Source organism: Ambystoma mexicanum, chromosome 14 (genome assembly GCF_040938575.1).
Source record: "Ambystoma mexicanum isolate Mex_15411 chromosome 14, UKY_AmexF1_1, whole genome shotgun sequence".
Lineage (NCBI taxonomy): Eukaryota > Metazoa > Chordata > Amphibia > Caudata > Ambystomatidae > Ambystoma > Ambystoma mexicanum.
This window is the reverse complement of record NC_090940.1, coordinates 138,408,771-138,428,777: the sequence shown is the minus strand read 5'-3', so window position 1 is coordinate 138,428,777 and position 20,007 is coordinate 138,408,771. Positions and strand designations below refer to the sequence as shown.

The window sequence follows — 20,007 nt, the reverse complement described above, 5'->3', positions numbered from 1 at the left end:
GGAAGATTTCCGCCAGTTCACCGACAGCCCAAGGTGGAATAGGAGCTGAAGGAGAGACTGGAGATTGCCCGCTGCTACCAGCGGACAAGGGCTGTGTAAGAGCCAGTCGTCCAAATATGGATACACATGAATACTCAGGAGACGAAGATGGGCCGCAATCCCCGACATCATGTTTGTGAATACACGCGGCGCCGAGCTGAGGCCAAAAGGAAGCACTCGAAACTGGAAGGGCTCCTCTCCCAAAGAGAAGCGGAGATATCTCGTGTGTGGGTTCAAAATCAGGATATGCATGTATGCATCCTGAAGATCCAACACGCTGAGCCAATCGCCCATCATCAAGGAGGAGCGCATCTGGCTGGGCATGATCATCTTGAATTTCTCTTGGGGTAGGAAAAGATTGAACTGGGAAAGGTCTATGATGGTGCGCAGGCCAGCCTGGTTGGGTTTGGGCACCATAAGCAGCCGGGAGTAGAAGTCCTCCCCTCGCTCCCCAAGGGGAACGGGTTCCACAGCTCTGAGGTGCAGAAGTTTCTGAACCTCGGCTTTGAGGGAGGGCGAGCCCGACAGCTGAAAAGGAGGGTTGAGGGGTGGGGTAGGGGGTAGAGGTAAGCGGAAGCCCGCCCGAGCGATTGACGAGACCCATCTGTCTTCTGTGATGGTCTGCCACGCCTCCCAATGAGACGCAATGCGTCCTCCAAGCGGGGTCTCGTGCGAGTGCGGAAAACCCTCATTTAGTAGGTTTATCGGTGACGGTGCCCCCTGAACCTGGGGAGGAGGCCAAGGAGCGGGAGAAAAACCGCGGCTGTTGTTGTCTACGGCGGTTGTTCCCCCCAGGGGTATCTACTTTGCGAGATTTTCAGTTGAGGAAGCCCCTAAAGCCAGAGGAGGGTCGACTTTGTGACAACGGTCTCTGGGTTTTGAAAGGAGCCTTAACCAGGACAGACACTGACTTATCTGCCCGAGTGCTATCCTTCATCTTGGTGAGCTCTTCCTCTGTTGTAGAATGTAAGAGCTCCTTCCCATCCAACGGAAGGTCCAACACCTTGTCCAGCACTTCTTTTGAGAATTTAGTTGCATGCAGCCACGTCTGCCGTGAGTTATCAACCCCCAGCATAAGGCCCCGAGCCGAGGTGTCTACGTGATGAGCCGCAGCCTCCAGGAGATCCTGGGCCAAGACCCTGGCGTCAGATAGGCCTCCTTTAAAATCTTCCAGCTTCTCTACCGGGATAAACTCCTCAAACTCTGACAGACCTTTCCACATCCGCATGTTAGCTCCCGCTAATATCAATTCAGCGTTGGCCTGCCTGAGCTGTAAGGCTGAGTTGGTGAAGATTTTCCTCCCGAGGGAGTCGAGAAGCTTGTCCTCCTTTCCCAGAACCTGAGTAGCCATTGTGGAAGAGGATGCTGCAGGCCTGGACTGCAAAGTGGCCGCAGCCACTACTGTGGAGGAGGGGGGGGCGGACAAGACGACAAGGCCACCTCTTCCAAAGAATGCAGCCTGTATCTCGAGTCAATTTTCGTATTGACAAAAAGTCCAGAGTGTGGCTTTTCCCAAACTCTGCGGACATCAGCCAGAACGTCCTTCTGCAAGAACAGGCCGGTACGCTCCAAGGGAGACAGGGTGAACGCCCCAAAAAGCACACCGTCCTGTGGAGCGGGTGCCTCGGGCACTGGAACATCTACGAAGCTTATCATGTCCAGTACCCGGTCATGAAAAGCTCTGATAGAGCGGGGAAGGTCCTTGCTGTCCCGATTGCCTTGCGCGTCATCCGACAGGTCAGGATCCTGCTGAGACGTGTCAGGTGCTGCCTTGTCCACAGGGGACAATGGAGGCAAAGGCGGAAGAGTTGGGTGAAGGCACCGTATGCAAGGGAGGCGTGGGCGGAACCACCGGAGGAACGGGTGGGGCCGGAGGCGCGGGCGGACATATCTCCCTAAAAAGCCCTTTGAAATACTCCCTCATGGGGTCGGTACGCACGAGCGTCTGAAATTTACCCAAAAAGGCATCCTCCGGGGACTGTTTCAGAACCTGAGGAGGCCTCTCACGAGGTGGAGTAATCCAGGGATGTAACGGGGAAGGTTCCCACCCTGGCCCCTCCACCGACGTATCCACATAAATCAAAGGTGTCGACCCTGCAGGCAATGAAAAAATGTGTGGAAGAGGCATCCGAGCGTTCCAGCCGTAGACTGGCCTTTAAGGGTGCGCACAAGGAACTCTATGTTCACCCAAGGAACCAAGCCCTACACCTGAGGCCGATGGCATAGTTGTAGGGGTAGCACCGAAAATGGCCACCACGGTCATGGAGGGAACGGGCGCCATTTTGTCCTCATCGGAGGGGAACTGCAGCACGTGAGGAAGTGAGGCCCTGTCGATGGATCAGGGGGTCTTAACTTTAGCCTTAACATAAGGGACCTCGGCACAGCCGGTACTGTGAGGCCTGGAATGTTTTTGTGACATCCAACCGCCAAATTAGCCTTCGAAGGAAGGACCTCGGCACTGCCGGTAAAAGAAGAACTTTGCTTCTTTGCCCCCTCAACAGGTCTGGTGTTGCTGCAAGAGCGGGAACGGTGAGAAGAACAAGTTACTTTCTTACCTGGTAACGTTCTTTCGATGGGATGGTCCGACGACGTATTCCATATCTATGACAGGTAATCACCACAGCTGTGCTGCTTCGGAAACTTTTTTTGGCGTCTGCGTCCTCCGTCGATGACGTCGATGCGCCGTCGTCGAGGACCTCCTCCGATGTCCGACGTCATCCGATGTGATAAGTAGGACGCCCGTAGCCTCAGTTGTAGTTTTTTCCCCCAGAACGTGTGACATTAGTCTACTGCCAGTCAGACACAAAGCCTTGCGGAACGTAAGCTGCAATCGCAAAAGAAATTCTGCAGCAGGGAAGGTAGGGAGGGAGCGATATGGAATACGTCGTCGGACCATCCCATCGAAAGAACGTTACCAGGTAAGAAAGTAACTTGTTCTTCGAGGGGATTGGGTCCTCCGACGTATTCCATATCTATGACAGACTCCCAAAGCAGTACCAGAGCAAGGAGGAGGGAAAGAATTTAGAATCAAAATTTAGAATTGCCAATCAAATAGCAGAGCAAAGGACCGCCTTGCCAAAAGCCAGATCCTGTCCTCGGATGGAATCGAGGGAATAGTGACGTACAAATGTATGTACTGAAGCTCAGGTGGCTGCATCACAGATGTTGCGAATAGGAACACCTCTCTGCAGGGCAGTAGATGCAGCCATACCCCTGGTAGGTCCTTACCCGCCAAGCGGTAACACTCCGAGATGGCCAAAATAATCCAGCGAGACAAAGTCTGTTTCATCACAGCTTGTCCCCAACGCTTTCCAGCGTAACCAATAAAGAGTTGATCGTCCACTCTGACCCGGGACATGCGTGAAACATAAAAGCTTAAAGCTCTCCTAGGATCAAGCCTATGGAGCCTCTCCTCTTCCTTACCAGGATGCAGAGGAGGATAGAATGCCGGAAGAACCACCTTCTGGGCCAAATGAAATTCCGTCACTACCTTCGGAAGAAAAGAAGGACAGACTCTAAGGACAACCCTGTCCTTATGGAAAACAGTGAAGGGAGGCTTAACTGAAAGTGCCTGTAACTCACTCACTCTGCGAGCGGAAGTGACCGCAACTAAAAATACAGTTTTAAGAGTCAACAGTCTCAAAGGACAAGAGTGCAAAGGCTCAAAGGGAGCACCCGTTAGAAACCTGAGAACAAGGTTTAAATCCCAACCGGGCACCAGGAAAGGTGACGGAGGGAACACATTAGTGAGCCCTTTCAGAAACTGTGAAATTAAAGGGATTTTAAAGTATGAACACTCTTCAGACGAGCGCTTAAAGATGGACAGCGCCGCCAGGTAACCTTTAATGGTACCCACTTGCAGGCCCCTGTGGGCCAAAGAAAGTAAAAAAGGACAGAACCATGGGGATGTCACATGCAAAAGGATCCACATTCTGAACTCTGCACCAGTCGCAGAACTTACGCCAACGACAACGGTACAGAGACTTTGTTGCTGGCCGTCGGGCCGAGAGCAACACCTCCATCACGTCTTCAGGGAGGTCCCAATCCTTATACCTCAACCTTTCAGAAGCCAGGCGTGAAGGTTGAGGGATCTGACCTCTGGATGGGGAACCTGACCCCCCCCCCATCCCGTGAGAGCAGATCGTCTCGGTAGGGAAGACGACGTGGAGGACAGATGGACAAGTCGAGAAGGTCCGGGTACCACGTCCTCCGAGCCCACGCCGGAGCAATGAGGATCATCCGGGAACCGAACTTCCGTAACCTCCGCAGCACTTGCGGGATGACGGGGACTGGAGGAAACGCGTACAGCAGTGGGAATGACCACTCCACCACGAACACGTCTCCTAAGGCTCCTTTTGGAGGAAATTCCCGCGAGCAGAACCTCTCGCACTTCGAGTTGACACTGGAGGGGAAGAGCTCCACTTGAGGGGTCCCCCAAAGGGTCGAAGATCTCCAGGAGAATCTCCTGCGCCAACTCCCACTCGTGAGAGATCGTGCTCTGCCTGCTCAGAGCATCCGCCATCACGTTTTCGTCTCCGGCCAGATGAACTGCCGAGATCGAAACTTCCTGCTGGATGGCCCAGAACTCGAGCTGCATCGCATCCCTGCACAGAGGAAGTGACCCTGCCCCCCCCCCCCCTTTTTGTTGAGGTAGTGCATGGCCACTGTGTTGTCTGTCAGGATCAGGGCATTCTTTCCTCGCACAGTCAGCAGAAAAGCCTTCAGGGCAAGCCTGACGGCCCTCAGCTCCAACAGATTGATATGGAGTCTGGACTCCGACGAAGACCAACGACCGCTGTCAGCTCGTTGGCATGAGCTCCCCATCCCGTGAGGGATGCATCCGTCACGATCGTCACCTCCGGCCAGGGAAGCCAAAACGGAGCCCCCTTCATCAAGTTGCCTTCGACGGCCCACCACAGAAGGTCCTGGGCGACCGAGGGCGGCACCTGAACCGGGTCCGACATCCTGCCGGAGAACTGCGACCATTGCATCTTGAGTTCCCACTGCAAAGATCTCATCCGCCGGCGAGCCTCTGGCACCAGAAGAATGCAGGATGCCATGAGGCCGAGCAACCTCAAGAACTCGAACGCTGTAAGCATCTGGGCATGCTGAAACTTGTGCACCATCTGCTGAATGTGAAGAGCCCTCACCTGGGGAGGAAAACACTGCCCCAGGGAAGTGTTGAGCACTGCTCCGATGTACTGGAGCCGCTGTGTTGGCGTCAAATGGGACTTGACTGACAGATGATCCAGGAACTGCTCGGGAGAGCGTGCCCTGATCAACCAATCGTCCAGGTAGGGGTAGACGTGAATCCCCCCTTGCCTGAGATGCGCTGCCACCACCACCATGAGCTTGGTGAAAACCCTCGGGCGGAGGTCAATCCGAACGGCAGGACCCGAAACTGAAAGTGCGAGTCGCCAACCGCGAACCTCAGGTATTTCTTGTGCTTGGGATGGATCGGCACATGGAAGTAAGCATCCTTGAGGTCGAGAGACACCAACCAGTCCTGAAGCTGAAGGGCCTGGAGGACTTGAGAGAGAGTAACCATCTTGAACTTGTCCTTCCTGAGGAGTTTGTTCAAACCGCGCAAGTCCATGATGGGTCTCAATCCCACGCCTTTCTTCGAAATCAAAAAATAAGGGGAATACCATCCCTTGTTCCTCTCCGCTACAGGCACCAGTTCTATGGCGCCTTTCTCCAGCAGGGCTTGAATTTCCTGCGCAAGGAGCGGATCCGGACTCTTTAAAGAGAGGTTCCCTGGTGGATTGTCATGAGGCCTCTGCCGAAAGGGAAGACAGTAGCCGTGGGTTATGATCTCCAGAACCCACACATCTGAAGTAATGGCACGCCACTCTACAAGATGCTGCGCCAGCCTTCCCCCAACCGGCGAACCATGGGACATGGCCTCATGACTGAGTGGTAGCAGCTGCGGCGTTACCTGAGGGCAAAGAGGCAACTGCCCGAGCGGCCTTGGCACCACGGGTACCCTGTCGTCCACCTCTGGTACCCCTGCGTTGGCCTCTTTGACTGCTAGCTCCTCTCACTTTACTGAAGGACGAGTAATAGCGAAAGGAACCACCCCTCCATTGCTGTCCCCTAGGACGAAAAGGCGGAGGTTGGCCAACTGCAGCGCCCAACGACTTCGCTGCAGCTTTGGAGGTCTGCAACCTCTCAAGGCTCTCGTCAGCCTTGCTGCCAAAAAGGTGTTCACCGTCAAAGGGCATGTTGAGGAGCCGGGACTGCACATCAGGAGCAAACCCCGACTTCCGCAACCACGCAAACCTGCGTATCACGGTGCTCGCCGCCATGGACCTGCTGACGCATTCAGCCATGTCCAAACCCGACTGAACGGACTCACACATGGCATCCTTACCATCCTGGACCATAGCAAGGAAACCATCCCGTTCGTCCCCTTCGGGAATATGTTCAGCCGCTAACGCAACACAGTTCCACAGAGTGTGTGTGAAACGAGACAAGGCACAAATGGAGTTGGCCGCCTGAAGTGCCATACCCGAAGAAAACACTTTCTTCGCCCAGCCATCAAAACGTTTGTCGTCCCTATCAGGAGGGATGGTAGGGTACGACGCCTGCTTTGCCGGGGCTGTGGCCGCCTGCACCACCAAACTCTCTGGAGTGGGGTGCCTGGTCAAGTAGCAGGGGTCGCTACTGGCTGGACGGTATTTTCGCAACAAGGACCTGCCCACCGCCGGGAGACTATCCGGAGCAGTCCAAGCTGCCGCCACTCTTCTCTGTAGAGCCATATGAAACGGCAGTAGCGGGTCAGTTGGGGGACCAACATCAAGGATGTCCGTGAGATCATCCTGCACAAACTCCCCTGGGGGAGCAGACCATCCCAAGTACTCGGAGACCCTAGCCATAAGGCGCCGGTACGAGGAATCGGCATGAGAGCCAGGCTCAGGCCTACAAAACTCCACCTCCGGAGAGGTGTCCAGACCACTGGCATCATGCAGTGACTGCCTCAAATCGTCAAATTGGCTATGGCCCGAGACCATCTCATCTGGAACCTGACTAGGAACCAGGCCATCAGAATCCTCATCCATCTCCGAAATATATTCCAGGTGGTGAAAAGAAGGCACCCGAGTGCGCTTGCTCTTAACCAGAGCCTTTCTAGGGGGTTCCCCCGTGCCACGCTTACCTCCGACACCCCGGCCTCGAAAGGCGTCGAGGGCGTCAAGTGAATCGGTGCCGCCGTCGAGAGAACAGGCATCGGCGCCGAGAGGATCGGCGTCGAGTAAATCGGCGTCGACGTCAGATGCAGCGCCGCCAGCATCGACGGCGTCGACACAGTCCTCGAAGCCGGAGCTCCAAGCGTGTCCTTCGACGACCTGAGCGTCGACGGCTTCGACGACTTCCTCGGAGCCTCGAGAAAGCCTGTCGACACCCTCGACGCCTCAGGCGTCGATGTCTTCCTCGAAGACATCACAGGTGCACACGGTCTCGAACGCGTCGAGGACCGGGATCTGGAGCGGGTATGTCGAGAACGAGTCCCCTTGTCCGAACGGAACCTCTCCCGTGACTCGTGCTGACCACTCTTGCGAGCGGTGTCTCTCAACCTCTCACGGCCGAGCCCACTCGGGGGCGCGGACGGCTTCGTACCCTGCGACTCGAGAATCGCCAGCATTTTCTTCCCGAAGGAAGCCCATTCCTCCGGTGTCGCACGGCTGGTGGGGTAAGCGACGTGCCAGGCAGAGTCCTCAGAAGAGGACTTGGAAGACGACCGCTGTCGGCGCTTCAGAGAATGCCTCGAAGAGGCCGAGGAGTGGCGAGACCGACTCCTAGAAGGAGACCCACGAGACTTCCGACGACGACGCGGAGAGTCACCTCTCGAATCATCCGTCAAAAGCCCCGCAGACTTTGACTTCCGCGGCTTGGACACCCGACCTACCGACAACTTCTTCTTACGTTCCCGTAAGGCTTTGGACGCGAGCACCTGGCAGTCGATACAGTCATACGTGTCGTGGGCCTCCCCGAGGCACCAGAGGCAGGCGTCATGCGAGTCCGTCACCGACATCTTGGACCCACACTCCCCGCACTTCTTGAAGCCCGGACGCGGGGTCGAAGACGAAGTAGAAGACATCTTCTTACGAAGGATTTTCTCACAAAAACGAACAGGTTCGAAGAACCGAGAAGAACAGAACTCCAAAGTGTCGAGGCGTAACCGAGAATCACGAAGCATCACGTTCGCGGAAACAACGGAACTGAGGCTACGGGCGTTGTGTGTCCTACTTATCACATCGGATGACGTCGGACGTGGTCCTCGACGACGGGGCATTGATGTCATCGACGCAGGACGCAGAAAAAAGTTTCCGAAGCAGCACAGCTGTGGTGATTACCGGTCATAGATATGGAATACGTCGGAGGACCCAATCCCCTCGAAACAACTTTCACTGACAAGGCCTTGCCAGGCCTCTCAGAACTATTGGTAGCTTGAGCCTCTGGACGAGGGACCTCGGACCCGGGTCCGGTAAAAGCCTCATCTGCGCAAGCCTCGAATATCCGTTCGGTGACAGCAAGCCCACCCAAGGCCTCGGGGCGCACGCCAGTCTTATTTTTGAGGGAAGCCGATAGAGAGGCCTCAGTGCTAGCTCCGGTACCCCACAACTCAGTAGAACTGGGTCCACAAACAGCCCCCAGAGGAGGGGCCTCGGAGCGTGCTCTGGTATCCACAGGCCCCTTACGGAGAGCCTCGAAGAAAACTCTGGTATAATTATTAGGCCCAACTGGCACCTCAGGGCGAACCCCGGTGAAAGAGCAATCAATGCCCCTCCCCGCCCGAGAGGAACCTGGAAAGGTATCCCCCGGCTGGGTTCTCTGAAAAGTAAAGAACTTACCGGGCGTTTTTTCTTCTCATCTATGAACACCTCAAAATGTGAAGGAGGAGTTCGTCAGAACACCTCCTCCCACCGCTCCAACCGAGATTTAAGTGCCCGGACCGAAAGGGAGTCGCAGTAAAAACAGGAATCCCAACGGTGATCCGGACCCAAGCAGCTCATAGTCTTAAAGCTGCGCCATGTTAAGTGCGACCCTTTCAGACAGATCTGACTTGTTAAACAAGGGCTATAGTATTCTGTGACATGGCGTTTCACTTTTCCCTCTTAAGCATGGGCTTACACAATTTAGCATTGGATTAAAGGTGGCACGTGAAATGCAGCCACTTGGCAGCAAACACAGAATCGTTTCAGAAATACGATGTCTTTAGGGACTGCCTGGCCCTGTGGGTTAGCTTGGCATAGAGGGTAGAATGGCCTTTCCTCCTTTCCCATCTCCCACCAGCCCACATCATAAAATCCTAACAGGTCGCTCCAGGGTACAGAGGGTAATAGTACAGTAAACTGAAGATGCAAGTGGCTTTCTGCCACTCGGTCCTCAATGCAACTTTATTACGATGTCTGATACCATGCAATGTGCGGCACGTGTGTCAGGGGCACAGTTGACATGATATGATAACGCAGCTGTATCACACGTGTTTCTAGGCGTGACAAGACAAGGTGGGGAGACAAAGGCTCTTAATAGGCCTTGTGTCATCCAGATCGTGCAAGTGTGAACGAGAAGTGCAAGGGGAAAGAGTGGGGGGAAGTGCAAGGAAGAAGGGAGGGGAAAACAGGGCAGCAATGCTCTGACTAAGTGCAGCCAGGGCAGCATGGCTCTGGATAGTGCAAGGAGAACAAGGGACTGTAGGGTTACAGTTACAGCCCATCCATGCGTGGTAGGCCCTGAGGTAGAGCAAGGGTGACTGATCAAGAAAGTGCCTGGTACCCAATGAGACTGAGGGTAGCCAAGCAACCAGTCCGTACAGCAGACAGGTAGGTCTGGTATCTACCTGCAGGGGAAGCAGCAAAGAGGAAAGTTTTGAGCTGCTTTCAGAACTTCAGGTGGTCGGCTCAAGTTTGAGAGGGGGAAGAGCACAGTAGAAAATCTCAGAGCTCAGGACTGCCACCGGATGACGTTGGAAGTCCTCTCTGCAGCCAACAGTGCTGCATGCACAAAGAAAGAGCTCCTTATAACCCCCAGTTACTACTCGTCACAGTCTGGGGATGAGCAGGTCACTTCACGGGCCCCACTCTCTGGCAGATTCAGGGCAGGAAGAAATGAACGATTAATTTCCTGGGAGAAGTCACTCACACCGCAAAGCCATCTGCGAGGAAAGGAGGGACACTGGGGCTTGGGGATTCCCACAAGCTAGGTGGAGAGCTACCAGGACAGAGGAGGCCTATAGTGAATTCCTCCACACTTCCCACACCATTGGGCGTAAAAGGATCAGCGCTTCATGCCGTACACCCTTTCATTGTAGTAAGGGAACTCCCTCCCACTTACGGAAACAGCACAACTCACAAAGCAAGCTAGTTTCTCCTTCCAAGGGGGGATGCTGCACGGCGCTTAGTAATGTGGTCCAATTGAACAGCAAGTACTTTAACTTGACCTCAATTGCCCATCCGAGTCACCAAAGCCAGCCCAACAGCCGCACTCTGGGAACAGAGGGCTTGCACGGATATTTGCCATGCCTCAGGCAGGTCACCGCTTGGCCCGATGCAGGCAGACCACTGCCGACTGGCGCAGGCAAACTTAAATACCAGCTGAGAGAAATCGGCTCCACGCCAGAAGGGGTTTTAACCCCTGGGGTGTCACAAGAGAAGGGATATTGAATCTTATCCTACAAGAATACAATTACTACAAGTTCCCGAATACAACTGGGAAAAACAGGGCTCCTTGTCAGAACGACATAGGAATGGGAGAAAGGCAATTCCCAAGCATGGGGCGGGAGGGGACACATCAGAATCTTTATTTAACAATCGGGGTACTCAAGAATAGCGCACAAACACTGGCAGTTTTCAGAAGGCAGAGGGAGACAGCTTGAGCAACAGACCAGAAGGAGGAGAAAAAGCAGACTCCGAGGGCAGTATCTCAAGCACTTGAGAACAGATTAAGGATGAGAAGCTACAAGCAAGCAGCAGCCTGGAACCCAGACCCTGGCAGATGAAAAATCCAAAGGACTCCCTCTCAAACTCTCGCATGTGCAAGACACCAAGAAGGGAAGACCAGGGCCTGTTCCGGGCTGAAAGCTTAGGCTTGATAATAACCCATGGCACTGGTGAGGATAACCCAACCTGACAAAGGCTTCATGCAGGGGGGAAGAAACGCTTGCTGGCAGGTAGGCCAGCCTATCTAGGCCAAAGAAAGTACGCTAAGCAGAGGAGAGTGGAAAGACTTGCTAGTAGGACTAAGGATTGGCACGTAGCCCCGACTATCTAGGCCAAGAAAAATATGCTAAGCAGAAGAGAGTGGAAGGACTTGCAGGTAAGACTAATCCTCCATATATGCATTCTCCTTATTTTAATGTATTCTACTGTATTCATTGTCCTTTGCTCATGTCTAACATTACTTGCCTCGAGAGCGCCCAGATACCCCTGGGTCAGGTGCGCTACATAAGAAAAATAAACAAGTAAACAAACAAAGGATTGACACGTAGCCCAGAATATCTATGCCAGGAGAAATACGCTAAGCAGAAGAGAGTGGAAAGATTTGCTGGTAGGACTAAGGATTGGCACGTAGCCCAGACTATCTAGGCCAAGAAAAATACGCTAAGCAGAGGAGAGTGGAAAGACTTGCTGGTAGGACTAAGGGTGGACACGTAGCCCTGACTATCTAGGCCAAGAATAATATGCTTAGCAGAAGAGAGTGGAAATTCTAGCGGGTAGGACTAAGGATTGACACGTAGCCCAGAATATCTAGGCCAGGAAAAATACGCTAAGCAGAGGAGAGTGCAAATACGTGTTGGTAGGAGCATGTCAAATTGGGCATTATATCCTACAGACTGTATTAAATTAGGGGATTATGATAAAGGCAGGTGGTCTTTAAGACTGACTTTTGTCTTGTGTTTTCTGTTGATCCTTTATTACAGCCTTCTCTCACATTGGACATTTTCTGGGATAATTGATTAGCATCTACACTGTCCACAAAAACTTGTGGTGCTAGCTTAAAAATGCTATGCCAATATGGTCCCTGTAAAACACATGCTGGCACTATATTTTCTCTCTACAGGAGCAACACTTTATTGCTTTGAGACTGGTATCCATTTTCTGGAGGCAATTAGGCTGTAGCTGTTTTGCTGTAGCAATATTAGCATGCACTGAGCTGTATCTGGCACAACAATGGTAATATGTCATTAAGCGTGAAGCTTGAAAGTAGCTTGGCAATGGGTGAATTGGGATGGGATATTTTAACTCACAGGCTGGCGCACTGAGCTCAGCCTAGGCATGTTTAATTATCTGGGACAGAGCAACAACACTTACAGCCAATTCTGATTAGTTATGCTCTAACAGTTCAGGCTGTATTTGAACTAGCACAGAACATGATGTGTATTAAGCTGTACATCTCCTGGCACAATAATAAAAACTGGTTTAATGTCTACTGGCATTTGACTTATGATTTGCATTTCCCCAAGTGCAGTAGTGACACCGTTTCAGTGATATGGCACCCACATATTTCTCTGATGTGCCTCCCATTGGGCAAACTATTTTCTGATTATCTGCAACAAAATGTCCCTGTGTACTGATGGCGACCTGCCATCTGAGAAATTGGAACATTAGTCTTTGTGTGCAGAAATGATCAAGCCCTGTGATTTTTTTTATCACATTTCTCCCACGAATGGAGCTATAAAGTACACCATTTCGGTGGATTAAATATATCTTGGTGAGAGAAAGAAGTGGGGGTCGGCGCTAGGTCATATTGCAGGAAGCCACTCGCAGTTCACCGGGCGCCACTCTCTGTAGCCAATAGCTGGCTAATCGGCTCCAATGGATACAGTTCAGGCTTGCAGGGAGGGGAAGCCCTAGGGCAGTGGTCTTCAAACTTTTTTGGCTCGGGCCCCCCCCCCCTGAGCCAAGTTTGGGCAGGCCGGGCCCCCCTAAAAGTGCCGGATGGACAGTATGTAGAAATCGCTATGAACTTTTGCGTGCCGTCACCGCACCCTACTCCCAATACAGACCCTGGGCTCTCCCCCACAATACTCCCACCACTTTCCCAGTGCTGCCGCCCATCCTGCTCCAACCAGAGTCCCATAACACAAGCATCCACACATCCATACACATTTAAATAAAAAATAAATCGCCATGAACTTACCTTCTGCAGGGGCCTGCGCATGGTTGCTAAAATGCCCCGCTCCAGGTTGCTCTGCCCACATGTGCGAGGAGGCGCAGGAGCACCCTCTCGAACATACATACATGCAGTGCCCCAGCCAGCATTTCCAATGAGCTATGCAAGGCTGGCGAAGCAAAACACCCCCAACGTTGCATGGCTCAGTGATCATGTGCGGCTGGGGAAATGAACTGTCAAAGGCAAACAGAGTTTCCCTTTGACAGTTCAGCCAGCCAGGGAGCACTCCCTCAGCTGGAAAAAGCAGCTGAGGGAGTGCTCAGTGTTTCACTGGGTTGGCTCCTCGGCTCCTCCATAATGGGTGAGGTGGCCAGTGGGTGGACGCCCCCTCACCCATTATGGATGAGTCGGCAGGCTTGGGCTGGCCTATAGGGCAATAGGGCGATGACTGTACCAAAAATGCAAAATGCTAGGGTAGGCCAATCAAAATGGGCCACTTTTTTGGCCAATGTGGGCCAGTTTGAGGAGTTGCTTCACTATGCAGCTAGTAGTTTTGACCATTGTTGCTGAATAAATATTCTTTAAATATCACAATTTGTTTACATTTGAATAGAAAACCACCCCTTGGGTACTATTCAAACAGTCTGTGACTAAAGGACTGAATATCCATTTGCAACTGCTGGCCATGTTTTCATTGGTGCCTAAAACCGTTTTATGGTCCAGTCTGACCATGTGAGCTGCCCCCTCCCATTTCCTCCAATCTTAAAAAAAAAAAAAACTTTTTTTTTTTTTTTTTTTTTACATTTCATGCTGGGCTCTGGCGCCCCCCCCTAGGAGGCGGACGCGAAGACCTCTGCGGGCCTAGGGCCTAAACCGACCATACTGTATTATGTACATTACACAAGCACAGACACACGAAGCCACCCATCAGAGATGCTCCAGGCGTGTCTGGGACTCGCATTGTCGCACACATTAACAGATATATGGTAGCAAACACAAATGCTGCTCTGACATCCATTCCTCTTAGATATTCAACGCCACTAACTACACTCTCTTCCCCTTCTGGGCCAGAAATGGAGAAAAGAATGGAACGTTGAATGAAACCTACCTGCAGTGAAAACGTTAGTGCCAGATCGGTTTCCACTTGTCCACTGGGGGGCAGCACAATCTCATGAGAGCGCAGTATTCGTTTTGAGCCCTGAAACGAGATAAATTTTTTTTAAAAAAACACACGGTTTTACAACACGCTGACACTACGGCACATGGGATCACCGGTATGCGCACTCCTACACTCAGGTACAACATATGTGCGTCGCTCGACGCCTTGCGAGATTAGTGCAAAGCTCGAGGGATGGGGTAGGTTACAAAGTCCAAACCGGCGCGCCTAAATTTCAAAGAGAATATGGCACCTACTACCCTCGAGCTGCTCTTTGAAACTATTTTTAAATTCATGCAGTCGTTCCATGACAATAGCTTGAGTTTCTACAGTAGGTCACAGAACTTGTAGGCTACTTACGTATACTTCGGGCGTCTGATCCCAATAGGGACTACATCTTTCATTTTCTGCAGTTTTCATTCAATTTATGCTGACCTCTGGCCTTTTCAGACCCTCTTTCAGCAGCACTTTGCCAATTTTCTCTTTTTCCAGCTCTGTCTATTTTCCCCCTCTCCCTTGGTTTTCTTCTGTTCGCATTTTGTCTCTCTTAAGCCCGGGCCTTTATTGATCTCTCGATTGTTTTTCATCCTTTTCAGGATTTGGTTTTTTTCTTTGGCCTTTCTTTCCCTGCACTCATTTCTTCTACCAAGTCCCTTCCCTCTAGGGGTGTACCGAAAATCAGCTTTGAGTAAGCATTCGGCTGAATATTTACCCAATTATCACATGAAGCTGAATAGTTTCCCCTGCAAAATACATTAAGTACTGCTTTGCCTGGGCCTGGAATCATTCAGGGATGTCCTGTTTACCCTTTAAAAGGATCATTAAACAAATGCTGCTGTCACTTTTTTGATTGAGTACAGGCAGAGCAGTGGCAGTGAAAACAAAGCCTCTGCCCTTCATGTGCTAGACAGCCAGACTTTCATCCGGTGGTTTGCTGGGCAGGGGTGAGCTGAGGCAAAACTCTAAATGTTTGGAATTTATCTTTGGTCTCCCATGTATTTTGCAGTTGAAAACCATTGAACTGGAGCAAAAGTTTATGAAGACGCAACTGGATAATTGTGTTTTCTTTAGGCGCTAATTGATTTGCTGATGAAATCTGAAAGTTAAAGGTTGCAATCCTATCAATTCCCAATCCAAATAATATAACTACATTGATCAACATATTTATTGCGGAGATCCCAGTAAGTTCCAAACTCTGAGGAAAATAGCTCAGGCAGTAGTGCACCTGTAGCAAAGAACTGTATTCAACCTGCAGGCCAAGGTTCTAAAGCAAGTCAAATGTGTGGGTTAATATAAAACATGATGTGGTGGTTGGCAACGGGAGGTGTAATTTGTGAGGGTTTTGATTTGTGTGATGCATGAAGGCAAGAGAGCAGAGGACAGAGCCAGTATAGAGTTGTGAGGGTGTCCAGGCACAAGACTGATCATTCGAGATTAAGAGCAGAATAAAGCTGGGAACCATGCACAATACGTACAAGTCACTAACTTGCTTCACTCAGGCCTCTTAACGCGGGCTGGTGGGCTGCTAGCAGTATAGCCTACAGTATAGGGTATGGGTTATTGTTGCTGAAATAGAAACGTGTTCTCCCACCATCAGTTAAAAGGACATGCTCTGAAGGGGCACAATTACCAATTTCAACACTTCCAAAGCAGTAATCCTCATCCTCTCCCATTCTTTCACTCTCAAGCTCTGTTAAAAAGTGAAATTATTTGCGCTCACAAAATAAGCAACATTGGGGGGGGGGGACGTCTGGGTTCACTATGATGCATATCTATGGCACAATTCGGGGCTACAGATTGCAAACAAGACCTTGTGTTGGAAGAGCTGGATAAAAAGAAGTATTCTTAAAGTATGAAATGTATGGGTAGGTGGTCAAAATGCTCCATTTGAACAGCTCAGGGAAAATTTTGGGTTAGGGGGCAGAGAGCCAAAGCGCTACATGGATCTAAAAGGCCTCCTAACCGAACAACAGGGAATGCTAAATTGCCCCATGCAAGAGAGACCTACGGTTTGTAACATCATTCGTTCCCCTCAATGTGCGGTGTCGACATATATGAAATTGATGCCAATAGATAACTCGCATGCGAAGGGATGGGAAAAACTGCATGAAGCTTTAGTGGGACAAATTACTATGCATAGGCACGCAGTCAAAGATGGATCTGGGTTTGCGGTATGTATGGCAAAGAATCATATACCGATTGTCCTGGACCCCTGTGCGGATGGCCAAGGCAGGACTGTCTGATAATGATACTTGTTGGGGCTGTGGGCATAGTGGGGGCACCTTACTACATATGTTATGGGCATGCCTGAGAGTGAATGAGTTCTGGAGTGACGTTTTAAGCAGACTAGACCTTGTGCTGGGGAATGCAATTCTGAGAACACCTTACTCAACAATTTTGTTATCAAACAAAGGCAGAGGTGATATGGACCAAAAGAACAATGAGTGGATGAATAAAGTTCTGGTTGTAGCGGCAAAACAAATATTCAAAGTGTGGAATTCAAGGGAAAAAAAAACAATGTTGTGGATTGGTTGCAGATGTTCGCACTTTGAATATGAAAAAATTACTTTTAGGAAGCAGAAACAGGAGCAACGTTACTTTGAAGTCTGGGGATTGTTCAATTAATTGTATAGATAATGTAAACTTACGAAGCATATGATAGGCAAATCATAATAGAGAGAGCTACCAGAACTATTTGTTTTATGTTGTGTGTTAATGTTTGTCAGTGATGTACTTTTCAATGTTGTTAGTTGTTTTTGACCATTACTAAAAATAGAGGCTTGTTAATGTAAAATAGGGATTGAATTTATAAATCTCACTAGTGCTGTACCTAAAGATTGGATACTGTCTATATTGTATATTCACTAAAAAAAAACTTTGTCAAGGGGATGCTAGGGTTAAGTTGCGCTACTAAACACCTGTGAAATTCACAAAAAAAGAACTTTACAAACGTGACATTATGGTTTGAAGTAAAACTGAAAAACCCCTGAAATTCGCCAGTTATGGTAGGCTAAGTAACCATAACTGCCCGCACCACTGTGCACAGCTAACACTAACACCCAGGACATCAAAGATGAAATCACAAATGTCATTGAAGAGGAAGAAGAGAATGAGGTGGAGGAACTCCGCACTACAAGCACTCGCCGGGAGTCATGGGTGTGGCAGTTGTTTACCGTTTTTGGAAACATACCAAAAGCACATGCAAACCAGGTCATGTGTAACCAGTGCAACTTGGTGCTGAGGCACGGGAGACCTGGTGCGTACAGCTTTGGTACGACAACCATGAAGCGACACCTAACTTCGTTCCACAGTGCGGACATTCGCAAGGTGGTACCTTGTGAAGAATGTAGTAGGTTGAGTTCCTCCGCAGCATACTCTGTGTCCGATCCTCTCACCACAAGAGACACTCCTGTGGGAGAGCGTATCCCTCGAGCTGCCTCACAGGCCATTTGCGAGGCTGTTGACCCTTACCTTTCAAGGGTCACAATAATGTGTATGTATTGTGACGCAGTACTCTGCAGGGGAGACAGTCTTCGAAGTGCTTTTGAGACTACGGTCACGGAGCGCCAGAAGAACTTCTCTCTACCTAAGTAAGGCCCACCCTACATCTTTCTCTCTCCACCTGCCCTTTCTTATGCCCGTGGTTGGTGTCCCTTCCTTACCCTCCTTTACCCTCGTCGTGTGTGTCGTGTGTAAAAAAAAATACAAAAAATGGAAAACCACAAACATTACAAAAAAGGCTCTTTTCAGAGCCATCTTTCTCAGTTTAACAATGGAAGTATCAAGTGACCGGTGTAGGCCCCCGCGCATTTTTCAAAAAGTCTGCGGACAGTCGTAGGACGCACAAAAATGCAGGGTGCAAGCGGAGCAAAACCAATGCACTTTTCGCTGGGAGTAAGTGGTGGCTCTGAAAAGAGCCTTTTGGTGGTGTTCTTTGTGTTTGAAAAACTGTGGATTCGAAAAAACGTAATGCAAAATAGTATGAATCCAAAAAGGTTGCAATGCATTTTGTACATGTCGAAGAAAAATCTGATTGCCAGCATATGTGAGATGGACTCCATCTCTGCGAAAAATGAAAGTGTTACGAAACAAAATGTTTTCATTGTGGAAAGAGGACATGCCAAAATCTCTTAGAAAGGCACAAACAGCCTTATGTACATTGCGCCTCGCTTTCTCCATTTGTGGACCAAATGCAGAAGAACGCAGCCACATTTGTCTTTGTGCAATACGGGAAAAAACAACTTGGCAATTTGGAAACATGTCCATAACCTTTGCAAGTCCTTCCTTCATTGCAAATTGCAAAGAAATTCCAGAGACATGCCCTAAACTGTTTCCTCCACAATTAATGATAATTATATCAGGATGACGCTCTGTCTGTAAAGTAGCACAGAGAGGTACCCAGTCCAACCACTTCATTCCACACACTCCATGCCAGTGCACTTCCACATGAGAAAATCCAAGATCTGCAGATATACCGCAACTTTCTGCATGCACCTTCAACCAATGTATCCATGAGTCTCCCAAAATCCAGATAATCTGTTTTCGAGCAAAAGAGCCATAGCTATCTCGTCTCCTGTCAAGAAAAAGACATTCTCACTAAATCTCTCCGTTCAGAACACACCCACTGAAATTTACTGACCAATCCGCAGCTTCGCTCATTCTGATTTGCATGCTTCTCCACTCCAGAAACCCCGTTGGTAATACGTGCTGCCTGCAGACTACCGCCATGTCCGCGGACACGTAGAGGATCCGAGCGTGACGACTGTACATTTAAATAGTATTCCCCTTTTCCCCTTTAAGGTGGGCTGTGAAAAGAGCCTTTTTTTTTGGCAGATGCCTGACAGACACCTGTTATTTTGTATTTTTTTGATTTTTTTTCTTCTTACTTTACTCCTGCAATCATTACAGAACCTTCTCCAAAGCAAGCCTTACATTCCAAAAGAACATGGCATTTCCCAAAAAAGATAACGAAACACCATCTGCTTCAAAATAAGCCGCATTACAGGAAACAATGTTCTCGTGGCTGCAGAAAAACATAACAGCTCATAACATGAAAGCATGCATGCCGCGATTGATGGTACACCTCCCAATACTTTGATCAAGATAAAAAACAGAACTGTTGTCCCATTTTCTTCTAGGGAGCAAGCCAGAAAAAATTACTTTCGCAGTTGGAAAGATGTTAATGACTGCTTGCACCAACTGTTCCAAATCTTCCAACAAAGTAGGTGAACTCGCATAGCCCAAGTGGCAAGCACCGTAGTGCAAAACTACCACATGGGGACTGGTCATCCTACGCATATCTCTGCAAACTTGGAGAATTGCTGCAACATTGCAGTTAGTCACAGCGCTCCACACCACTTCCACTCCTCTGACATCGAAATTGTGTGCCACATGCCTACTTTCAAAATAGTGCTGTAAACCATGGACAAAAATATCTCCCAGCACCAACACCCTGACTGTCTCCACCTCTGCCATCTTCACTACACGCACTGTCTTTCGACACAAATGAACAATGTGAACATCTGATTGGCTGATGCCTACAGTCCCCTTTCCATGCTGGATTTGCTGTAGAACCCTGTATGTGGCACGCCCTACCCGCAGACAAGCGCGGTCTCCGTGCGGCACGTAACTCTTAGCCAGTCCTCCTACCCTTTCCACATCACTCGCAAATCCATTCCCTCATTGGACACAGCTAAGCA

The 20,007-nt window shown here is 50.1% G+C and overlaps 1 protein-coding gene across 2 annotated transcripts in view; it reads right to left on the bottom strand.

The window, feature by feature from the left end:
* PACS2 (phosphofurin acidic cluster sorting protein 2) overlaps nucleotides 1-20,007 on the bottom strand; it is a 1,334,790-nt gene that overhangs the window by 611,866 nt on the left and 702,917 nt on the right. For both annotated transcript variants that reach the window (XM_069638734.1, XM_069638735.1), the window contains exon 3: nucleotides 14,261-14,350. In XM_069638734.1, the coding sequence (XP_069494835.1) occupies nucleotides 14,261-14,350 (90 nt within the window). The remainder of the gene's footprint in view (nucleotides 1-14,260; nucleotides 14,351-20,007) is intronic.